Raw genomic sequence first — 20027 nt, forward strand, 5'->3', positions numbered from 1 at the left:
AATCAGGTCAGCATTTGGCTGAAAGAAGCTAGGCTACTTCAAGCATTAAATTTATTTCTCAAGTGAGGAAACCGTTAAACATACAGAATTAAATGGGAGGGGATAGAACTTATTAAATGTTAATTAACTTACCTGTGAATGTTGTATAGCGTTTGTGGAAATGAAAGAAATAAACTGAAGCCTGGAAGAGAAAAAGATTCATATGTAGTGATTTATGGTCCTGCTACATTGATGACCTCAGAGTTTTCTCATATAACAGAGCCGGTGTGCTATTTTAAAACCGACTCAGTATTCGCGTACTCATTACAGGATACGGACTGAGTTTGGAGGCTTTAGGCAATAATAAAACCTTCCTTATTTCTCCAAAAGTTAGCCGCTAGAAATAGTTGCTGATACAGACTTTCTTGTGTAATGAGTGAGAAGACCAGGAGGATTTTAAAAAAGGAGTATGTAGTTAGTAGGTAGGATCGGTTATTTGTCATACGGGTTGCTCTGCTGGACCCAAGAAAGATCACAGCCCCATTCTGCATGAACTGCTCTCTGTTCATGTAGATAAAAAACCAAGCCTGACACCAAAAGCTTTGCAATGGAATATATAAAGACAATTAACCTCAAATAGTGCTGCCCATATTACTGGGGAAATAACACGCTGATAGTTCAATATACTAAGGTCCAGCTAATGATCTGCTTTGCTGATACAACAGCTGAAATTAATTAATTTTTGTGCTACGGCCATTATTTGAAGGAGTGAGGAGTTTTACTGTTGTTTTTTTTTAATACAGCTATGACCTTTCTGGAGCTTAGCTTTAACCCATGAAGGACGAGGAATTTGCCTTTGCTAGTGCCGTGTCCATCTGCATTGCTGCTGGTACAACCAACACAGCAGATAAAAGCTCTGGAGCTGCCTGAAGACCCCATTGTACCCCGTCCAACACCCACATCCCAAATATGTTGGTCCACCCAAGGGTCAAAGAGGACTTCCAGCAAGAAGTGCAATTTCAAGGTTTAAAAAAAAAAGCAACAGTATTAGTCAGTCTAACTGGTGAAAATACTTATAATCTTTTTTTAACGGGACACCCATTTCCCATGTGTTTCCCTGCACGGCTCTTTGGTTTTGGTTTGGTTTTTTTCCCCCGCTTTCTGTGTATCGAGGGCTTTTCCCTGGTCTGTTTGCTGCTTGGAGATTGCTCTGCGTACCATATTTCCACCCAGCTTTTATATTATAAGGAATAAGGATTAGTTTTGGTGCACTAAATTAATACATAATTCCTATCTTGTTATGGGCAAGAAAAAGCACTTTGATGTTGTAAACCTTCTGTTTTTACCCTAAAAAAAAATAAATCTCATTTAAGAAGCACAGTGTACTGTTTGCACAGAAAAGTGGCAAACTTTAATCTCATTATTAGAAATAAGGAAAAATAAGAATGAACAGAGGAAAGAACTGATTTCAGATGACTTTGTACTGGGACTAATGTGGCATAGCAGACTCTCAAGAAATTTTAGTGTTTATGGTTCAGTCCTCATCAAAGACATACCCAAGTGTTTAGCACACTCTGGCCAGAGTGGCAGCTCAAGAGAAGAAAAACTAAAAAAGCAGGAATAGTGGAGATCAGGATTGTCGGAAAACAGAGGTAAAAAGGGATGCAATGGATAAGCTATTTCTCCAGTCTTTCTGATTATCTTTTAAAGATAAAGAGGAGAAAACAAAGAAACAAAGGACGGGGGTGGGGGGGGGTGGGGGTGGGGCGGAGAATATCCAGCTTGTAAATAATTTCAGGTATTGCGTTTTTATGTGTTTACTCCTTGGTTTTGCTTTCTAAAGCAAATAAGATCTAGGACTTTGCTTCTTTACCACAGCAGAATCTCTGTATCAAACAGCTGAAGGATATGCAATTGAAGTAATAGCCCAAGTATTCTGTAAATATATTTCGAAAATTCGCAAGCTTAGTGCCTTCAGAATGATCTGTGTTTAATGTGCACTCCGGTTAGCTATGTTTTCTATTAGGCAGGGAGGGCTAGTTCAATAAAATCTTGAGTTACGTACAGCAGTTCCAACATCTGTATCACATTAGAGCAGACATGAGACAAAACATTGACTCTTGAGGTTAAATCTAAATTTCCTGCTGCAATCCTGAAGTTTGATTTGTTAGGAGAAAAGCAACCGAGAGGAACAGAAATAGAGACTAGAACTAGAAATAGAATTCAAAGAGCAATGGTTGCCAACAATTTGTTATTTTTATGAAGTGCCATTTTAGTTAGAAATAACACACTGACCACAAACAATCCCCCAGCTAGCTAAAAGCCACTTTACGAATGGGGCAGTTACACCAGTGACTCCTCTGTATTGTTATCCAGCTTTTTATACAGCTTTAGCAGAGCAAGAGCTGAGGATGCGGTAGGGAAGGCAAAGGGTGTTCCCCCATTTCTTATGGGATTTTCAAAATTCCATCATTTCCTACTACATGTTGCTTTCCCATCTCTTTTTAGCTAAGGAGGTGTGGCTTGGGGGGGCGGGGGGGGGACGACGACTGCTTTTGGTACTCATTAAGTCTGCTTTTTAATTGGCATTAAGGATCCCTTTGTGCCCAGGAGCTAAACTGCTGCTTCCGCATTGCTGCCATTCCCTGCTGCTCTGGGGAACAAAAGGTGCAGCCTGGAAAGCAAAGCCACTGCTGCCTCTCTGGCGCTCAGCCACCCAGGCACTGCCCAAGTGATGATGATGGAGCTTTTCCTTTTTTTTTTAATGCCCTAAAAGCACGGATTTTATTTTAAAATCATTAACAACAAAAAACCAAAGTTTAGTGTACTAGACGTTTTTAACACACTGCAGAAAACAGAGCTCGTCAAGAGTCTTTTAGAAGTATTACTGCTGCTCCAGTATTTTTTTTATTTTCTCCGTTAATATTTTCCCCCGTTTTCCAGCTGATTTAAATTCTGAGACCCAACTGTAAGAACACAGGCCTGTATTAAAGGCAGAAATACTAAAGCACAGATGGGTGGCACAGATACTCACAGGGAATGTCAAGCTAGGCTGAAGGTATCAAGCCCAAATCCTCGGATTTAGGTACAATCCTATGGTCAGTCCTCTGCCTTGCACTATCTTGACTGCCTTTTCAGAGAAATAAGCACTTGCAAAGCTCTTTCTTTATCAGGAATTATTTTGGCCATATTAAAAAACAAACAAGCAAACAAAAACTAATGCATTCACGAATCCAGGATTAGAGACACGTCAGAAATAAAGCTATATATTGTTTTCCAAATATATATACATACATAAACACACAGATACATACACACACATACATATAGATTTTTATATATACATGTCTGTAAAACGGATCAAAAAGATAATTCCCATCAATTCTAGTGTCAGCTTTACATTTCCTTTGGTGCTTTCAAAGTCAGTTCCAAAACTCTGAGATGTTACTTGTGTGATACTGCTGGGTGAATTTAAAAAAAAAAAAAAAAAGTGCTAGCAAGTGGGGGATACCACGGTCCATTCGATCCCTGTGTTAGTCTAAACTAACAGTAATGTATTTAGGTTTATTTACAGGAGGGCATCGTAATCTGTGCCCTAAAAGACTACTGAAGACCTGCAGACAGACAGGTTATGCTTATTCTGTGACAAACTGCAGGTACTCAGTGTGGCTGCTGCACCCGAGTTCATGTAGGCATTTCTGCAAAATGCAGACTTGCTTGTTGTAGAGAAAGAGAGGGTACAGCCAGGAACGAACTGCTGATGCTACACTCAGTTCTGGAAAACGCTATTTCAGTAACCAACAGAAGAGCCCCACGCTGGCGCTCAGACAAAGCTAAAAAGCCTATTGCAGGTAGCCAGGTTCCTGAATGCACCAAACCTCACAGGCTGTAAACTCCACTAAATAAAGTAGGAACTCCAAGCAGGTAGCCAAGACACCTGAACCACCATTTTTTAAACAAATTATACTGCTTCAAAGGAAGGACAATGTTTATCTTGGCTGTTTATCTATTCTCCCCACCTTTGCTATCGTAAATCATGTTTGTTGGTAAGGTCCCGACAAGTGAACTGTCCTAAGAAAAGCATTGAAATATTATTTGTTAAGAATAGGCTCTTCCTGATAGTTAAAAGTTAAAAAATAAGACCATGCAGTACAGGGATGTAATTTTAGGTGAACACTGCACTGGAAACTGTGGGAATTTCATCAAGAAAATAACGATCCTTCCGTCCCTCGGCGCTCCCCCCACAGAAGAGTCCCCAGGAGCAGTGAAACATCCTCCCATTTGGGAGGCAGTGAGGGAGGGTGTGCAGAGCAGAGCTCCTCCTGGGCGTAGTGCAGAAGGTGAGCTCAGTAAAAACCAACTCTTTAACAGCAGGCAGTTGCAGTTGCATTTCAGCCTATAAATGATCACCCTCCTCTCATCCTTCAGTTGCCCACACCTCCACATGGCCCACTTCAGTATACTGCCTGGCCTTTCTGTTTCTAGGTTAATAGTTCATTATTTAGACAAAAAAAAAAAAAAAAAAAAGATTAAAAATATTTAGGCCTCAATATTAGCTTGGAAAAAAAGCTTTAAATACTTTTCCCATGTTTTTTTCCCAAATTTACTCCACATTTAGAGCAGCTAGACACATGGAAATATCTTAACACGGTGAATGTTTAGCACACTGCTCAGTGCCTGAAAGCAAGCTTCATCAAAAGGTGAGCATTTAGAAGCACTTGTAACTGGAACAGCAGCTTTTTATGGAGCAGTGTGATTTTCTCAGGCATGTCTTGAGAAGACAACTCTTTTAGTTGGCTGTGTAAACAGATAATTGCATATTGAGCTGTCCACTAACTATAAAATTACGTTTTATTATTATTATATAAAACCTTAGAAAATTAGAATATAATTTTCAGACTTAATTGAGCCTGTAAAGTCTGAATACATTAAGCAATTTAAGGACGAATGAAAAATACAGCCAAACAGATCTCCACAGTATGAAATGACCTTACAGGGATTAAGAGCACAGTGTAAACATGAGCACTGTCTTCATGCACAAAGTTGATGTACGTTTTGGACGTTTAGCATTTAAGATTCTTCTTGAGTACAAAGATTGTAAAGGGATGCGTTTATCATGCTTGTTGATTTTATAGCTTATTTTCAATGTCTAATTTGTCTCTCTTTAACTGAGCTGTAGGCTAACAATTAGCATTTGGAGGGATTTTTTTATAGACTGGGAAATTAGTTTATGGATGTAGATGCTTCTTTGATGTAGTCCTGTTCACACAGCATGTCCGCAGTATTCTCTTTTCCTGGGCACAGCAAGAATCGAACACCAGAGAGATGGTGCCTTTATGTGAACAGCCCAGGCTGGCTCCCAGAAGGACTCCGCCAGGTGAGCTGCCTTGTTTGACTTTCTTCTGGGGCTCCCACTGCCCGCGAAATGTCTCCTCACAGCTAACATCGCCGAACCCACTCCCACTTGTGATTAGCAGCCCGTGACACTGCTCTGCCTCTGGCCTTCAAAGCTCTGTTTTTTTGGGTTATCGTTCTGACTGGTTCAGACGAGTTACTCCAACCATGAACTCAGCTGCTTCTTATACATATGTATATATCTCGAGTGACAGGTGAGTATTTCACACCCTTTACTTCAACAAAGTCTCGTACAATCTGTCACAACAATGCTTTAATAAATGTTAAATTGGTGACAGACACGTAGAAGCCAACGTGTGTTAACCACCCTTTTCAAACAAAGCTAGTCAGGGCCTGTCGGAGCGATAACGTTTTGAAAACATATCGCTTAACATCTCATCATTCAACTGTCCATCAGTAAGGCAGAATCATCAGCCACTTTGCAAGGGGAACTATAGGAAAGCACTACAGAATGACTTATGCTTGTGAGGCAGAAACAGTTTATAAGTAATATATGCAAATAAAGAAAAGGAAAAACTCCTTCCACTGTCAGAAATGCATTTGAGTTGACTTTGTGATTGTTGCTTTGCTTTGCTGTAAAACCCCCCTGAGGTGGAGTCTGTGGAGGCTCACAGGATCACAAGTTTTCCAGGACTTTCCAAGGCCAGCAGCAGCTCCCTGGAGCAGGGGTTGAGGACCACGTTCAGATTGCTCCAGCCAAAAGAAAGCTGCCTGCCTGCTGGGATGCAGATATGCTGAATGGATCTATAGGAGATAAATGTTCTGCTAAGGATTAGCCTTAAGGACTTCCAGAGATATTCAAACAAATAAAATTATGGGTATATTTCTAGGGACAAAAAAAATAATCCATTCCTAACCAAAGAAATGTGAGTGTCAGACCATGGCTGTTTGGCCAGGGCCTTCTGAACATTTTGTGACACTGAAAAAAGGGAAACCTGTTGTATAATTACCCACTGTATGGACTTCTGTGTTCTCCTTTAATACATAGGATACAGGACACAGTTTAAGGACAAGGCAGCGTTTTAGATGGCTAACTGTGCTTTCCCACTATGACAGAATTCAAATACTTGGCATGTTTCAAATGTTGCTGCTTGGTCTCATCATTAGTTTTTTCCTGCAATTATGTTTTCATTTATGTATTTATTCCCTGTTTTATATACTTTAGTACTCAGAGGAGCGAACCTCAAGGAACACACACTCTGCAAAAGTCAGCACAGAGCCCAGTCCAATACACATCATAGGAAAAAATTCTGAATGCTTTGGCCTCACCTTGAAAAAGAAGTTCAAGTTTCAGATCTCTGACAGATGTTAGTGCTCCGTTCACATTTCATGTTCAAACCTGTACTTTGTAAATTTGTCTCAGCTTTGCTACAGGCTTCAGTAGTCAGATCTGGGCACTGTTGACCAGATAGAGTAGTCTCAAATGTGCCACCACGTCTGGATTACAGAACTGTCTGACCCATGTGCCACACACTGATGAAGTATAACATATCCCCTCCATCCTTTAGTGGTCCTTTAACCACAAAGCCTGTTCCTGTGGTTGCAATTAAAACCAAGGAGGAGCAGGAATCTTTCTGTGCATCCAGGAATCATTTTTCTAACCTGGCTTCCTAAGGAATGAAGCTGATGTGATAACACTTTGCCTGGTTTTGTGGATCCCACCATAACTTCTGAGCACTCTGGTCAATTCTGAACAAATAGACCAAACGAAATTTCCTTTTAAGTTTCATGGAAATGAACAGTCAGGTGGAGGAAATCAGACATATAAATGTCTCCAGTGAAGAGAAGACTGAAGCCTAAATTCAAATTTTATTTGACATTACAAAATCCATCTCAGAAAGAGCAAGTATGAATGTCCCAAGAATAGGAAATGTTTCATTCAGAACATGCACCTATTACAGGTCATTTAATTGCAATGTGAGACAGAAACCATCATCAATTAGTAATGCTGCTCCCTGAATTACCAATGTTTACCTGTCAGTGAAAAGCTTCTCATGAAGTCTATAGCATCATTCGTGGTGCTAGACTTTATGTGGGGAAGTGACTGTTTTAAAATGCTTATTGTAAATATTTTATATTGTTCTCAACCTGATAGCACAGTGTCAGGGAACGCTAGACATTCAGGATACCCTAGAGGGGCAAAAATAAATGATAGCTCTCAGCCCAGTGCTGCCCTTTGAAGGGACCCTAGTTAGCCAGATAATGCTATGGGACAATTGTGGTTAAATCCCAAGAGAGCTTTTGGAGTGTCACTCACAGGAGCCTTGCTGAGAGCACAGGTAATTAGTTCCATCTGAGCACACAGGCACATAATTTTAGAAAGGTCTGGCTACTTTCATCTGAGGAGAGAAAAGGCATTTCTGTCTAGAAGCCAGGACAATACACTCTGGAAACAGGAGAGTGGCCGCTTTCCTTTGTTTGGTGTTCTGCTAGGTGTGTGTTTTGGAGCTGCAGGATGGAATTGCATTCACTGCCTGTGAAAATTATGGGTTTCTGTTCACTGCCTGGCTGAAAAATTCCCATAAAATACTAGGCAAAAGTTTCTCTCCTTCACAGGGGAGTCCTCCGAGGTCACTGTTCAGCAGCCCAAGACTTGGCCCTCCTACAGGTGTTCACAGTGTGCTAGGCGGTTCCCAGGGACGTATGTAAAGCTCTCTCTTGGGCGCTTTTTGTAAAACATCTAATCTAAACGTTGGTACTGCTGCACTTTTATGTATATCTTTGTGTGTTCTGGCACCTGATAAAAATTCCATTATTTTCAGTGAGTGAGTGTCACCTGGTTGATACCACAGCTTCCTCTGAGGAAGTGCTTTTGCAGAGTTCATCCTTAGGTTATCCGTGGGCTTTTTTTTTTTTTACCCCCCACAGAAACTCCAGAAAAGACATCTGAAAAAACTCCACCCTTGTGCATCTCATTTGGACTTCTTCCCACTACGGAAGGTACTAGCTGAAGCCCAGCTGTTCTCAGAGAAGTGACGGCTCCGCAGCTGAACTCCTGTTGCGTACAGAATAGTAAGAACACGAAATGACTTGCAAAACCTCTGCCAAATATTGATGGAGCAGCTACAGGTTCATTGTTAGAAGGACCACTAGTGACTACTAAATGACATCAGATGGTTAAGGACAGCCAGTTACGGCTTAATGGCTCCTCTCGGGGTCCTGGGAAACTAACTCGTAAAATGAATCAGAGGCCCACTACATCCCTTTGTTTTTTAACTAGCCACAAAGGCATTTAACTGAGCACACCAGAGAGTGGGTTCTCTGGTACAAATGGATCCGCCTGAGCAAGACACTTGCTGCAGCCTCTCTAAGGGAGAAAATAACTTAATCTTCCCAGCTGCTCAGCCCTTGAAGTAGGTTAGACCGATACTTCTGCAGTCACAGTGGGGTCCTGCAATTTACTGCAAGCTTCTAAAAATGTTATTTATCCATATTCACTGCACACAGTTTATCCAATGATAACCACCTTAATCACTATTGCTGAGCTGATATTCAAACTTATGGTGAAATGGCAGTGCTTTCTAGATCATCGTGATCCTCAGTGGAAAGATACTGCTTTTTTACTATTTAAATTTGATGCCTGTTTTTAAGAGATTTACTAAGCACTGTGACAATTTTGTAATATAGAGTCAACCAAGATAATTTCTTGAATACTTTTAACTATAATTAAGCTGCAAAAGTTGCCCTGTTAATGGCATTGTGGATAACATGTGAGAGACAACGTTTTTAAAGAAATCTTTTGACTCTTACTTATGCCTACTCTGCTTGGGACAATTATGGAAGAAATACTCAATTCTCTGCTCACGGATCCATTCATGCAAGTGTACCACATGAGACAGAAGCAGTACTTCTTTCTAATGCTAATGGCATAGTCCATCAAACCTTCCTTTGCAGCTGTTTTTGGTAGAGTATGAAAAAGGATGTTCGCTTCTGCAGATCTGATGACACTGACATGTTTCCCTACCACAAACCTGCCTAATATGTTGAACAGTTTGAATTAAACCTTCATCCATGGCTTCCCAAGCGCAAGGGAAGCCATCGGTGTACTCACTGAACAGGCTGTCATGTGCCTTAGTGGCAGGAACAAAAGCAGAGACGTGGGTAGCACAGAACGAGCGTGTTCAATGGACTGGCCCATGCTGGTACCTAACACCAGCGCAGGCCTAACCTGCCACCATCCATCTCTCCTGGACTTGCAGTGCTCCTTCCAGAGCACAAATCACTCCCTATCCCTCACTGCCCTGCCAGCCACCAGAGGGCATGGCATAGCTACACCTCGGTCAAGCCGAATAATTCGTGTACTACTGAAAAGGCAACCAGCTTTTTCCTCTTCCTTTCTTTCTTTTCCTCAAAGTGCCTAAAACACACCTGACCAAAAAAAAGACTGTACCATCTTCATCACACATGGTCAATTTTATAGTCTGGGTAAAGCACAAAGGACTGTCAAAACCATGTCCTTGTACACGCTGCTCATAGAGAGCACAGCCTGAATGCAGGGTCCTTTCCAATCTGGGAATTCTGGGAAGCAGCGCTGAGGCTGGAGGAGGTACCTGCTGAAGACCTCACCAGGGGAAAGGGTGGTGAGAGCACGTGTCAATGCAGTGGATTCAAAAGTCGCCCCCAGAATGCTCAGACAGCTCCTAGTCAGAGTCAACTTTGTGTGAACATCTATATCCAAGCTTTCCATTTGACTCAAGGCATGAAGACATTTCTTAGAATGCAAGTGTAGACTGTCTTTTGGTGCCCTCTTCTCATCACTTGTATACCTATATAAAAATTCCTAAAATTTATATGCTAATTTCTTCACCTTCCCAGCAACACATCAAAGCCGTTTCACGTACACACATTTTTAGCTAAGATTACCGTGTTTTTAACTCGTTGAAATAAAACTGCTCTTGTTCTCAGCCTGGCTATAGCAGCTGAAAAATTTTCAATGCTTATTTCAAACTACATTGATGGTATCATATATTGAGCAAACAGGCTATTGCTGTGTATCAAAAATGCATCACTTCTGTTTGGAAAGTAATTCTAAAGAACAGAAGAACAAAGAACTTAGAAAAGGAAAAAAAAAGCATGAAGGAAATATAAGAAATATCTAATCAAAATAATTAGAAAGCAGTACAATTTTGCATGGATCTGGACACTTACCTATAAGCAAGATTACTAATGCGTCCGTAATGTAATAACCAAACAGGAAAGGCTTCTGCCAGACTTCCACACCAAGAGCACCCGTGAGCAGATATGCTGCTATTAATACCTATAGAAAAAAGATAATGCATTTTCAGTTCTTTACTTCTAAAGGCACAGAATTTCACTTATCATCTTAATGCTAATGCAAGATTAAAAAAAAAAAATAATTGGTTATTTTCCTCCTGTCTCCACTTTGCAGGACCTTATGCTGCCATCCCAAAACAATTACCTCTAAGCAGTGAAGCAGCTGCCAGGGTCACCAACAAAATTATTTTAAACACCTGAAATACGGTAAGCAAGCAACTTCCCAGCTAATGTGTGCATCTGTTGGCATGTGGTAAGTATTTCTGACTTACCTTTTCAAAACACCTAATTTCTAAATCCCTATTTAATGTCAGGTCACCCCATTGCACAAAGCACTTTCCTGTATTTGCGTACAGACTTCGGAATTAGCAATGCGGTTATTTTTGCAGCTCAGCCCCCTGAACTGATCATATCAGAATAACTGAGAGGGGGAAAAAAATCTAAGCTCATCTGAAATAATAAAAACAAAATAATCAATTGAATGTGAAGAAATAAAAAGAAGGGGAGGGAGCTGAAGTCTTCCCTGATTTTTAATTTGTTTGACAGCTAACATCATTACAGGACACGAAAAGAAACAAGTAGTCAAACTTCATTAGGAGTGAAAGGACTCAAATACAAGACTCGTGAGTCACTGAACATGCTGAAGTGCCACCAGTTTCAGTAGTGATGTAAACGTAGTTTCTTCTCCCTCGTCAGAGTTAATTTTGTGACCCAGCTGAGGTCAGAAGACTTAACGCAAGCAAAACGTTATAGCTCCTATAGCTGTAACCTTCACACCCATTGTACTGCTTGCAGCAGCACTGTCAAGTGACGGTTTATGGAACAAATTGTTGAAGTTTTACCTTTTTAGGTGTGTAACCTGCAAGTGCAGCACTGACCGGGATGCAGCGGTTCCCAAGCCCTTGCGCCCTTGATCCCACCTCCTCAAGGGACACCCCTCTCCTTTGAAAGCTGCTTCCTGGCTTGGCACAGGCCACCCACCCCCTGCACCCCTTCTGCCGCTGGCACCTGGCTATCGGGGCTGCTGCCCAGCTCTTTCTCTAGGCTGGTTTGTTCTCAGCTGTTTAGTTTTGCTATAGGACTCATAAGGAGCCGGGTGTTTCATTTTACACGTCTCAACCTCCTGAACTATTCTAGACTTGAATTAACAGCGAACTGCAAACATTTATTTCAGCTCTAAATTATTAACTATGTTAACTATAATGCCATTTAAAAGATTTTATGTTCATATATCTATTTCCAGGTAACATTCTGTAACTTTTTTTCTTTTTTTTTTCTGTTCAATACGGCTTCTCACTCTGGGATGACAGATATTTTACAGTTTTACCCATATGATAGATCTTACCTTTTTTTGTTTAGGTTTTTTAAATACCTGTTTTTTACTATATTATTGGTTTTCTTCATTTTTAACTTCAAAAAACACATTTCCAGTCTTCTAAGTTAAATTAATTGCTTTAATTTAAAGGTCCACTGAAGATCTTTTTTCTAGATACCAGGCTGGCTGCTTAAGATCACAGGTTAGTAGCAGAACACTGATGTCCATTAAACTCCCTGTTACACTTAAATATCACTATATTTGACTTCACTTACTTCTCTGTATCTAAATTAAAGATTCTTGCCCTATCAGTACGTAACTTTTAAAGAGTTTTGCTTGAATGGGGCATTGCAGAACTGTATGGTTGAATTGCCTCTGCAAGAACAAGCAGCACAACAGATCCTCAATGGAGAAGAGCAGGCATTAGTATGAGAGTTGTATCTTGGGCCACTGAAGACAGTGAGTCAAATTTTTGTCTAAATGAAGGACAGGTATAATGGGTTTTATAACCAACTACAAGAGAGCTAACATTTGGCTTTCTGAAGAAATTGCATTCTGTTATCCATAAGACATGACGGATGGACTCCTGGCCCCATCAAAGCTGATGGCAAGACTCCAACTGGCTTTGATGGAGCCTGAATTTACCCTCACACGTTGAATGCTGAACAGACTTTTTTTTTGGCCAAGTGATAGAAGAGGAACTTCAGTATTGTCGGTTAATATGGTTGGTACTTTTGGCAGTGTAGTCATGAGTACGTATCGCTGTCAGAAGTCAGCACACCTCTAGGAACAGCAGCGTTGGTGCAACCAGCTCCCTCAGGGGAAGCCCTTACCCTGGGATTTGGTGATGCAGCACTCACAGGTTGAGATTCCCTCTTATTTAACAGATGATTTAAAAGACGGGTAGACATAGTGCTTAGAGATATGGTTTAGTGACGGTTTCTGTCAGAGTTAGGCTGATGGTTGGACTAGATGATCTGAAAGGTCCCTTCCAACCTAGGCCATTCTACGATTCTACGTTGTGTTTGAAAAATGCTCTTTGGTTTCAAATTTTTGGTGGATTGTTTTTTAAGGACTCATAAGTGAGATCCTGGTATCACTGAAATCAGTAAGTATCACTTTTGAGTCCACAGAGGCAGTCTCAAAGACCTCCTTTAGAAGGCTGGAAGGACGAGAAGATGGCTGTGTCCCTTGATCTAAGCTATGTTAGAAAAACTTGAAGATTGTCAAAATTATTAGACAAAAGCTAAGTATGTTAGTCAGCTGCATAAACTTATGACTGTTTTCAAAGGCACTGCTGGTAAAAAAATAATAATCCAAATGTACAGCAGTGTTCCCAAGTGCAACTGAATAATTCTACTTAAGAAAAGACAGACAGGTTTTTTATTTCTCTCTCTGGCATCGATCGGCTTTAGTACTTTCCAGATATAAATCTAGTCTTCAGCAAGTCAAAAGAATTACAACCTTCTGTAAAATGAGAGGTCCAAATTAAACGACACAAGTAAGGATTATGTAGCAAGTTAGTGTCAGATAGATAGAGTCTTGGATTCCAACTCGCTGCAGCATCCGACCAGGCAAATTTTTTGGCTTCTCAAGGCCTTATCCATGAGGAGGCAACAGCTCTTAATGCAGACAAAAACCTGGCATGGTGTTAATTTGTAGGCACTTTGATATGGCAGCCTACAGCTGAACAGCAGGACAGCTGGCCTTGAAACAGGGGCTCCCTGTATTGTCACAGCATTGTAAATCACAACAACAGTCACCTTTCTCCCCCAGTAAACTCAGGAAAATATTACTTCTTTAACGTGGCATTGGGAGAATTCTGTATAACCATAAGGCAGTATAACTCCTCAAAATCTCCTAGCTTCTATCGTTTTAATTGTTCTCTAAAATACTTGATTTTTTAAAATCATCATCTCTTTCATGTCTTTCCACTACTGCAGGTGTAAATTTTGTGACTAAAATATTCAAGATTGGGTACGTACATACATTTTTTTTTCTCCCTAATGATTTCCCATTTCTGTTTTACAAACAGGCACATTGAGTATGCTGTATGATGTACTACATGGGTTCTCATCTTTTTTTAAATATATTTTTTAAAATATACTGGCTATGCTTTTAAATTCTTTATGATTCTGCAAAAATGACATTTATTTTACTGTAATATTCAATTTCACTAGCATATTCCAGTAGCATTAATTGTTTATGTGTTTAAATATTTTCCATTAACATAGTACTCAAACTGAACATCTAGAGAGCAAAGTAATTTAAAATACAAGGTTAATTTTTTCCTTTGAAAATAAATATGACACTTGCCTAAAAAAGTAAAACCTGACCATTTCCTACAAGCCATTTCAATAGGAGTTCGCTTTAGCGTGATGGGTAATTTTTCCATTTAAATTTTTTTCTCAGTATTTTTTCTCTCAATAAATAAAGGTGGCAAATTTAGCCTATAAAAATGGGGTTTTATATGTCTTAAAAAGGTCATTTTGCATTTAGATATGCAGGATGTGATAGGCAAACAGCTAAAGGCATGTGGAAGATGAAGTAACCAAGAAAGGTTTGAGTAGAATCATAATTGAGTGGTTAAGAATGAAGCAATCTGCCCCAGAAAAGAGACTGTACACCGTGGGTTCTCCTGCTTAAATTTCACATGGACACACTATGGGCTTTCCCTCAGATAACTGAGTACCGAGTCGGGTTTCCAGCTGTGTCGGGAGGCAGCTGGAAGCAGACACCATGGCCTGGCCAGCACTGCTTCCACACCGCCATGCCTTCTTTTACTTCCACAATTCCAGAGTGCTCCTACCTTTGGAACTAAATAACAACATCATTTCTTCACAGGACAGGCTATGCTTTCCACAGACGTTTCAAATTTTCTTAGAAAAACTTGGAAAGCGAATTATCTTTTTAACTAAAATTTAAAAAAAAGATTCTGAATCCTGATAGCATGACCAAAGAATGACACATTTGTGTCTTCATTTTTAATTTTAATAGAGACTTTTTTTTTTGACCCTCAGAAGACATGGAAGTTTTTTAAAGATGTGATGTGCGCTTGCATTGCTTGGGATTTCCCTGCCTGTTCCTGAAACACCGTCTGCCACAGTACTTCCCAGGAAAAGGTCATATGAAACATATTTCAGCATAACTTTTGTAAGCTGCTTGTCAAAAGAAAACCTGATATATGGCATCCAAAAAAAAACCTTCCCCTGTTTTGACTGAAAGGAAGGAGAAAAGTATGTTCTACAATGTTTCAGTTGCTACTTGCATCGTGTACCTCAATTATTCAGAGTTTCAGGGCAGGCAGAGTGTTCTCCCCAAGAGCCTCGGTGGGACCGTCCAAAGCCATGGGGCAGGACCAACTGGGAAAGCACCTCAAACCAAAAACCTGGGGCTTGTGGTCCAAGCATCCATGCCTTCAGCCATGACTGTATATAGGATTTCTGGTCATCCTCTCCTAACAGGGCTAGGGCAGGGCCAGAGAGAGCTGCCTGTTGCCTTTCACATTTGCTGCTTGTGCTTTTGTGCTTTTTTGGAGCGTGCCCTCTTGGCAGGGGAGAGTGAGAGGAAGCAGCGTGGAATCGCCTGGGTCAATCCAGCTCCCATGAAGCTATTACTTTCACTTTTAAACTTTTATTTTAGAATATAAAGGGTACCTCCCTGTTACACTTAAGGCAGCACCGATATAAGCAGAGGTTATCACTATAACATATTAAGGAAAAATGAATATTTTGTTCCCCTACTATGAACTCAACTGCAGTGGCTTATGAAAAGCAACAGCAGGATTAGGGGAGTATTTCATTAGAGGAATATTAAATTTTTCAGGAGGAAAACAGATTTTTCTTAAAAATCAAGAGGATGTCTGTGAAAATTAACATCTGGCAGGAAGCCTGTAATTTTAATTTCTCAGGAAAGCTTTGTCTTTTTTTCTCCAAGAAACCTCATTTGCAGATACTAGCTTTCTTTAGTTGGGCTTGTGACAAAACTAAGTGTGTGTTTTCACGAGATGTATCCAAGAGCATTTGTCACAGAATATAGCAAAGGTTTCTTTTTTAGGCTTCTCTTCAGCCCAGGATTTTTGGGGTTTCTAATAGGGGTGCTTACTTAAAAGTGTATGAAAATTGTCTAGACGCCCTGGTGTAAAGAGGCTCCTTTCCCCGCATCTTCTTCTGCCCAGCAGGAGATAGCTCCTTGTGCTGGAGGCAGGAGAGAGGGGAAGAGTTTTCACTGCTGCAGACGCCTCCTCCTTGATTCTGGAGCCACAAACATAACAGTCCTCTCCTCTGACCAAGCATCTCTCAGACACATTACAGCCATTTCTCAAGTTTACAAACCACAGCTTCTTATAAATGGCAGGCTGCTGTAATCAAAGCTAATTGGAGTGCCAATTACAGCCCAGCTCACGTAATTAGGTTAGCAAATCTGATGAGTCATCAAGTCGCAGAAAAATGTGATCTGCATAAGTCCCACAAATTTCTCTATTTATGATGAGGTATTTTTTTTCGTGAGGAACAGCAGCTCTTTTCATACCAGAGTTACCAGCGAGCCGGTGAGGGGCTGCCTGTGTTTATAGACAGCCCAGCTGACTCAGCAGCAGCGTCCTGCGAGCTACGTGCCAGTTCAGCTTTCATTAAGGCCAACAGTTAGCTATTTGCACACTTACACTAATTACCGTATTTCCTGAGCTTTGTGGTGATAACGAAGTCCAAAGTTCCTGGCTGCCATAAATTTTAAGGGCAGAAGCTGGGGCCTAGACCATCTGAATGTCTGAGATGCCAATGCAATAGCATCGTGTTGTCGGTGAGATTATTGAAGACAGAGCAGAGAGGCTCTGATTGTGACTGTGGCAATACCTGGCAGAGAAGTGGTGGGGAAAAATACAGCAAGGGGAGCATTACCTTTCCTACTCATCATCAGCCATTTGCTAACGTCCCCGGTATCCTCTCCTCCAAGTAGCTGGAGGTGAAAAGCTACCTTTAACAGTGCACACATCATAGAAAATTTGCTGAATGGGCTTACAAAACAAGAGCAAGGCTACGCTTATAGGGGAATTAAGATCTTTTACTAGAGTAGTTAGTACAGCTGGAAAAAAAAATACGCTATAGACTTTCTGGTGTGCGTGAAATGTAGTTTGGACCAATGGAAAAAATACTACCTTGATCTACAAATCCTGTCTTGTCCTTGTTCACAGGCAATCACAACTACAAAAGCTAATTTTTACAGATGGGAAAACTGACATACAGACATTTCAATAGTACAGTCTTCCAGCACTGTTGATGATTAGGCTATATAGCATCAAAAAAATCCTTACATTTACTTGCTTATCATTTTAACTGTAGGCAAATCATCACAGAAGTTGCTAGAAAGCAAGCATGCAGGACAGCAATTTAGCATCAGAGGGGAACAGGAAATAGCACTTGTTAGCACCTTGCACCCAAGTTAATCAAAGCAGTTTACAAACTTCACTGAAATTCAGCCTTACCACATCTGTCAGGCAGGGAAATGTTACTACCATTAGTTCCCAGATGGGAAAGCAGTGACAGAGGCATAGGTCACTAAAAGGCACTGACAGAGTTAACAGCACTGCTCTGCTAGTTGATACCTACTCCCAGATTTAACCACTAATACAGTTTGGATGCTGTAGCAACCCGAAAGAGCTTTCTAAACATTCACATATATATCTACAGTGATCATCTAAGCAACAAGTGAAATTGGTTTGAACATAGCTATTCCTCTCCTGCTGGAAGAACTTCACTAAGAAGCCTTACACAGACATGGCTGAAACTTGCGGACCAGCTGGTTGCCTAATGTCGTAGTCCCGAGCCAACTTCTTCTCCCAAAATCTATTTTCTAGGGGCAAAACAGATGCAGCACAGCTGGACCACCGTCTCCGAGTTGTTCTCAAACCACTGCATTCTGATTATGTTTACAGCAATCCATCTGCAGCCATTAATTAAAATACTATATTTCTATTAAAACACATATTTGAATATTTGTCAAGCTTCTTTTCAATTATGTATATTTGGCTGTACCTTTCATCTCATGCCTGTGACAGGAAGCTCAGAAGACCGGGACTGTGCTCTTCAGGCCTGCAAGAGCCTGGCTATCTAAGAAATAGATAAGTCATCCCAAAAATCCCAGCGCTGGGCCCTTGGCAGTGCAAAGAGCTTGTTACTGCTGCTGCTTATCTGTGCGCTGAGGCCACCACTCACCGTGGTGCCCTGGGCGTGTTTCTGAAGAGGTCCACCTCAAGGTAGGGCTGTAAGCTGGTTAAGAACTCAGCTGGGGACTGGCAGTGGACTGATAGGTAATTCACGTTACTAAATGCCATTCCCAGAGAGGAAACCTCTAATGGTATGACTTTGACTTTTTTTCAAAGATAAAACTCACTTGTCAACAGTTAATGCTCACTGTAGAGGTACAATGCTATTTCCATTACCACATTTGATGTAAGAGGCGGTAGAATTGAGAAGTATGGCATAACTGTATAATTACTATTAATAAATACTACTTGGACTAATTCACTTCATGCCTCAGAACCTAGCGTTGGTGGGAAAATTGCTTATGGCTTCAGATAGCATAATAATTTCTGTTAATACCACAAATCAAATGCAGTTAAATGACATTCTCATGGGCACTATCTGACTGCTGGGCTTGCTGCAAGCCTTTTTTTCCGGCAAGGCAATGAATCTCTGATGCTGACAATTTGCTCGAGCACATCCCTTCTTTGCAAATGCAGGAAATATTTCTGAATTACTTTCAGGGTTATGCTATTTCACATTCAAACTTTTGGCAAAATACGTTTGCCTTGAGCTCTATTTTTCTATTTCTGCAATATTATGAAAACACTAACATAGTTAAAAAAATAAAACCAAACCAGGAATGATAAATACTTACCACTTGGCTTATATCGTATCCCCAAGGAAGAAAAAGGACTCCTGTGTTATATTTCTCCCAGTGTGAACACATAAAGTTAAACAAGACAATGCTTAAATATATATACATTGTATATACAGAAACTCCAGTCTTCCCATTGTCACGGGAACAGACAGAAAAAAAAGAAAGCACAAAAATGGAGGTAGCCCAGCTGTCTAGCCCGTGGTCAAATAATTCTCCCAGAGGAGTACTGGACTGAGTCCTTCGAGCATGCTTCCCATCTATGGAGTCTAGAAGGATCGGGAGAGGAAAAGAAACAAAGAATTAGAGCCCAACAAAAGGAGTCACTTTCCTCATATACACTTCACTTCTGCCGTATGAAGACTACTGCAATCGGTTTCTCAATGACAGTGCTGAAGTGTCCATAGGGCTTCTCGCCCGCCCACTGGCGTTGTGGACCCTCTGAGATTTCCGACTCAAGAAGACTGCTGGTGGGCTAGATTCAGGAAGGCACTTAGGCTGCCTGATGCAAACTGCCTCAATGACTTACAGTTAAACGGCAACCTCAAGGAGTAAATTTCACAAAATTTATTTGTGTGTGTACCTACATAAGATGTTTTAAAGTCTTTTGGTTGAAATCTGAGGAAGCAAGAATACCTTGCTGTTAAGGTGAGTTATGTGTTCATCACTTTTAGCACTTGAGTGCTTGAAAGATACCCAAACACTGTACTGGCTCCTGCTCTCAAGATCCAGCTGGATAACATGGTTTGAGTCAGTCTGAGAGTTCGCTGCTGTTGAACGGGGGAGGACCTGCAGCCTGCTCAGCTGGTGGAAAGGCAGCAAACATTGCGTTTTCTTCAGGGTCTCTGAACAGAATTGGCGCTGTGAATGGTACAAAAAGCAAAGGGGATGGCACAAGGGAGGGGCGGTGAACGCAGGGAGAAGGAGGAGGAGGAAGGGGCTCTAGCAGCTGTAACCTCTCTTAGTTGTATTGTCAAACCATACCGTTGGTCTCTTCTCTGAGACTGTGCTGGTGAGGCTTTTAGGAATATTTTCCTCTTAAAGTTAAGTGTAAATATGCAGGGTGAACCTCTCAGGAAAAATACACAGAACAAACCTCACAGATTACTTACTGTTTTCCTGAATCTCAACATAACATGGAGAAAGA

General features: G+C 40.8%; 1 protein-coding gene across 4 annotated transcripts in view; it reads right to left on the minus strand.

The window, feature by feature from the left end:
- LOC134511963 (ethanolaminephosphotransferase 1-like) overlaps positions 1-20027 on the minus strand; it is a 68111-nt gene that overhangs the window by 12104 nt on the left and 35980 nt on the right. For all 4 annotated transcript variants that reach the window (XR_010070013.1, XR_010070014.1, XM_063326828.1 and 1 more), the window contains exons 6-8: positions 18881-19149; positions 10543-10651; positions 133-181 (exon numbers count right to left, since the gene is read on the minus strand). Coding sequence is in view for 2 of the 4 variants with exons in the window: in XM_063326828.1 (XP_063182898.1) it covers positions 133-181; positions 10543-10651; positions 18881-19149 (427 nt within the window). In the remaining 2 variants the exon portion in view is untranslated. The remainder of the gene's footprint in view (positions 1-132; positions 182-10542; positions 10652-18880; positions 19150-20027) is intronic.

This window comes from Chroicocephalus ridibundus, chromosome 2 (genome assembly GCF_963924245.1).
Source record: "Chroicocephalus ridibundus chromosome 2, bChrRid1.1, whole genome shotgun sequence".
NCBI lineage: Eukaryota > Metazoa > Chordata > Aves > Charadriiformes > Laridae > Chroicocephalus > Chroicocephalus ridibundus.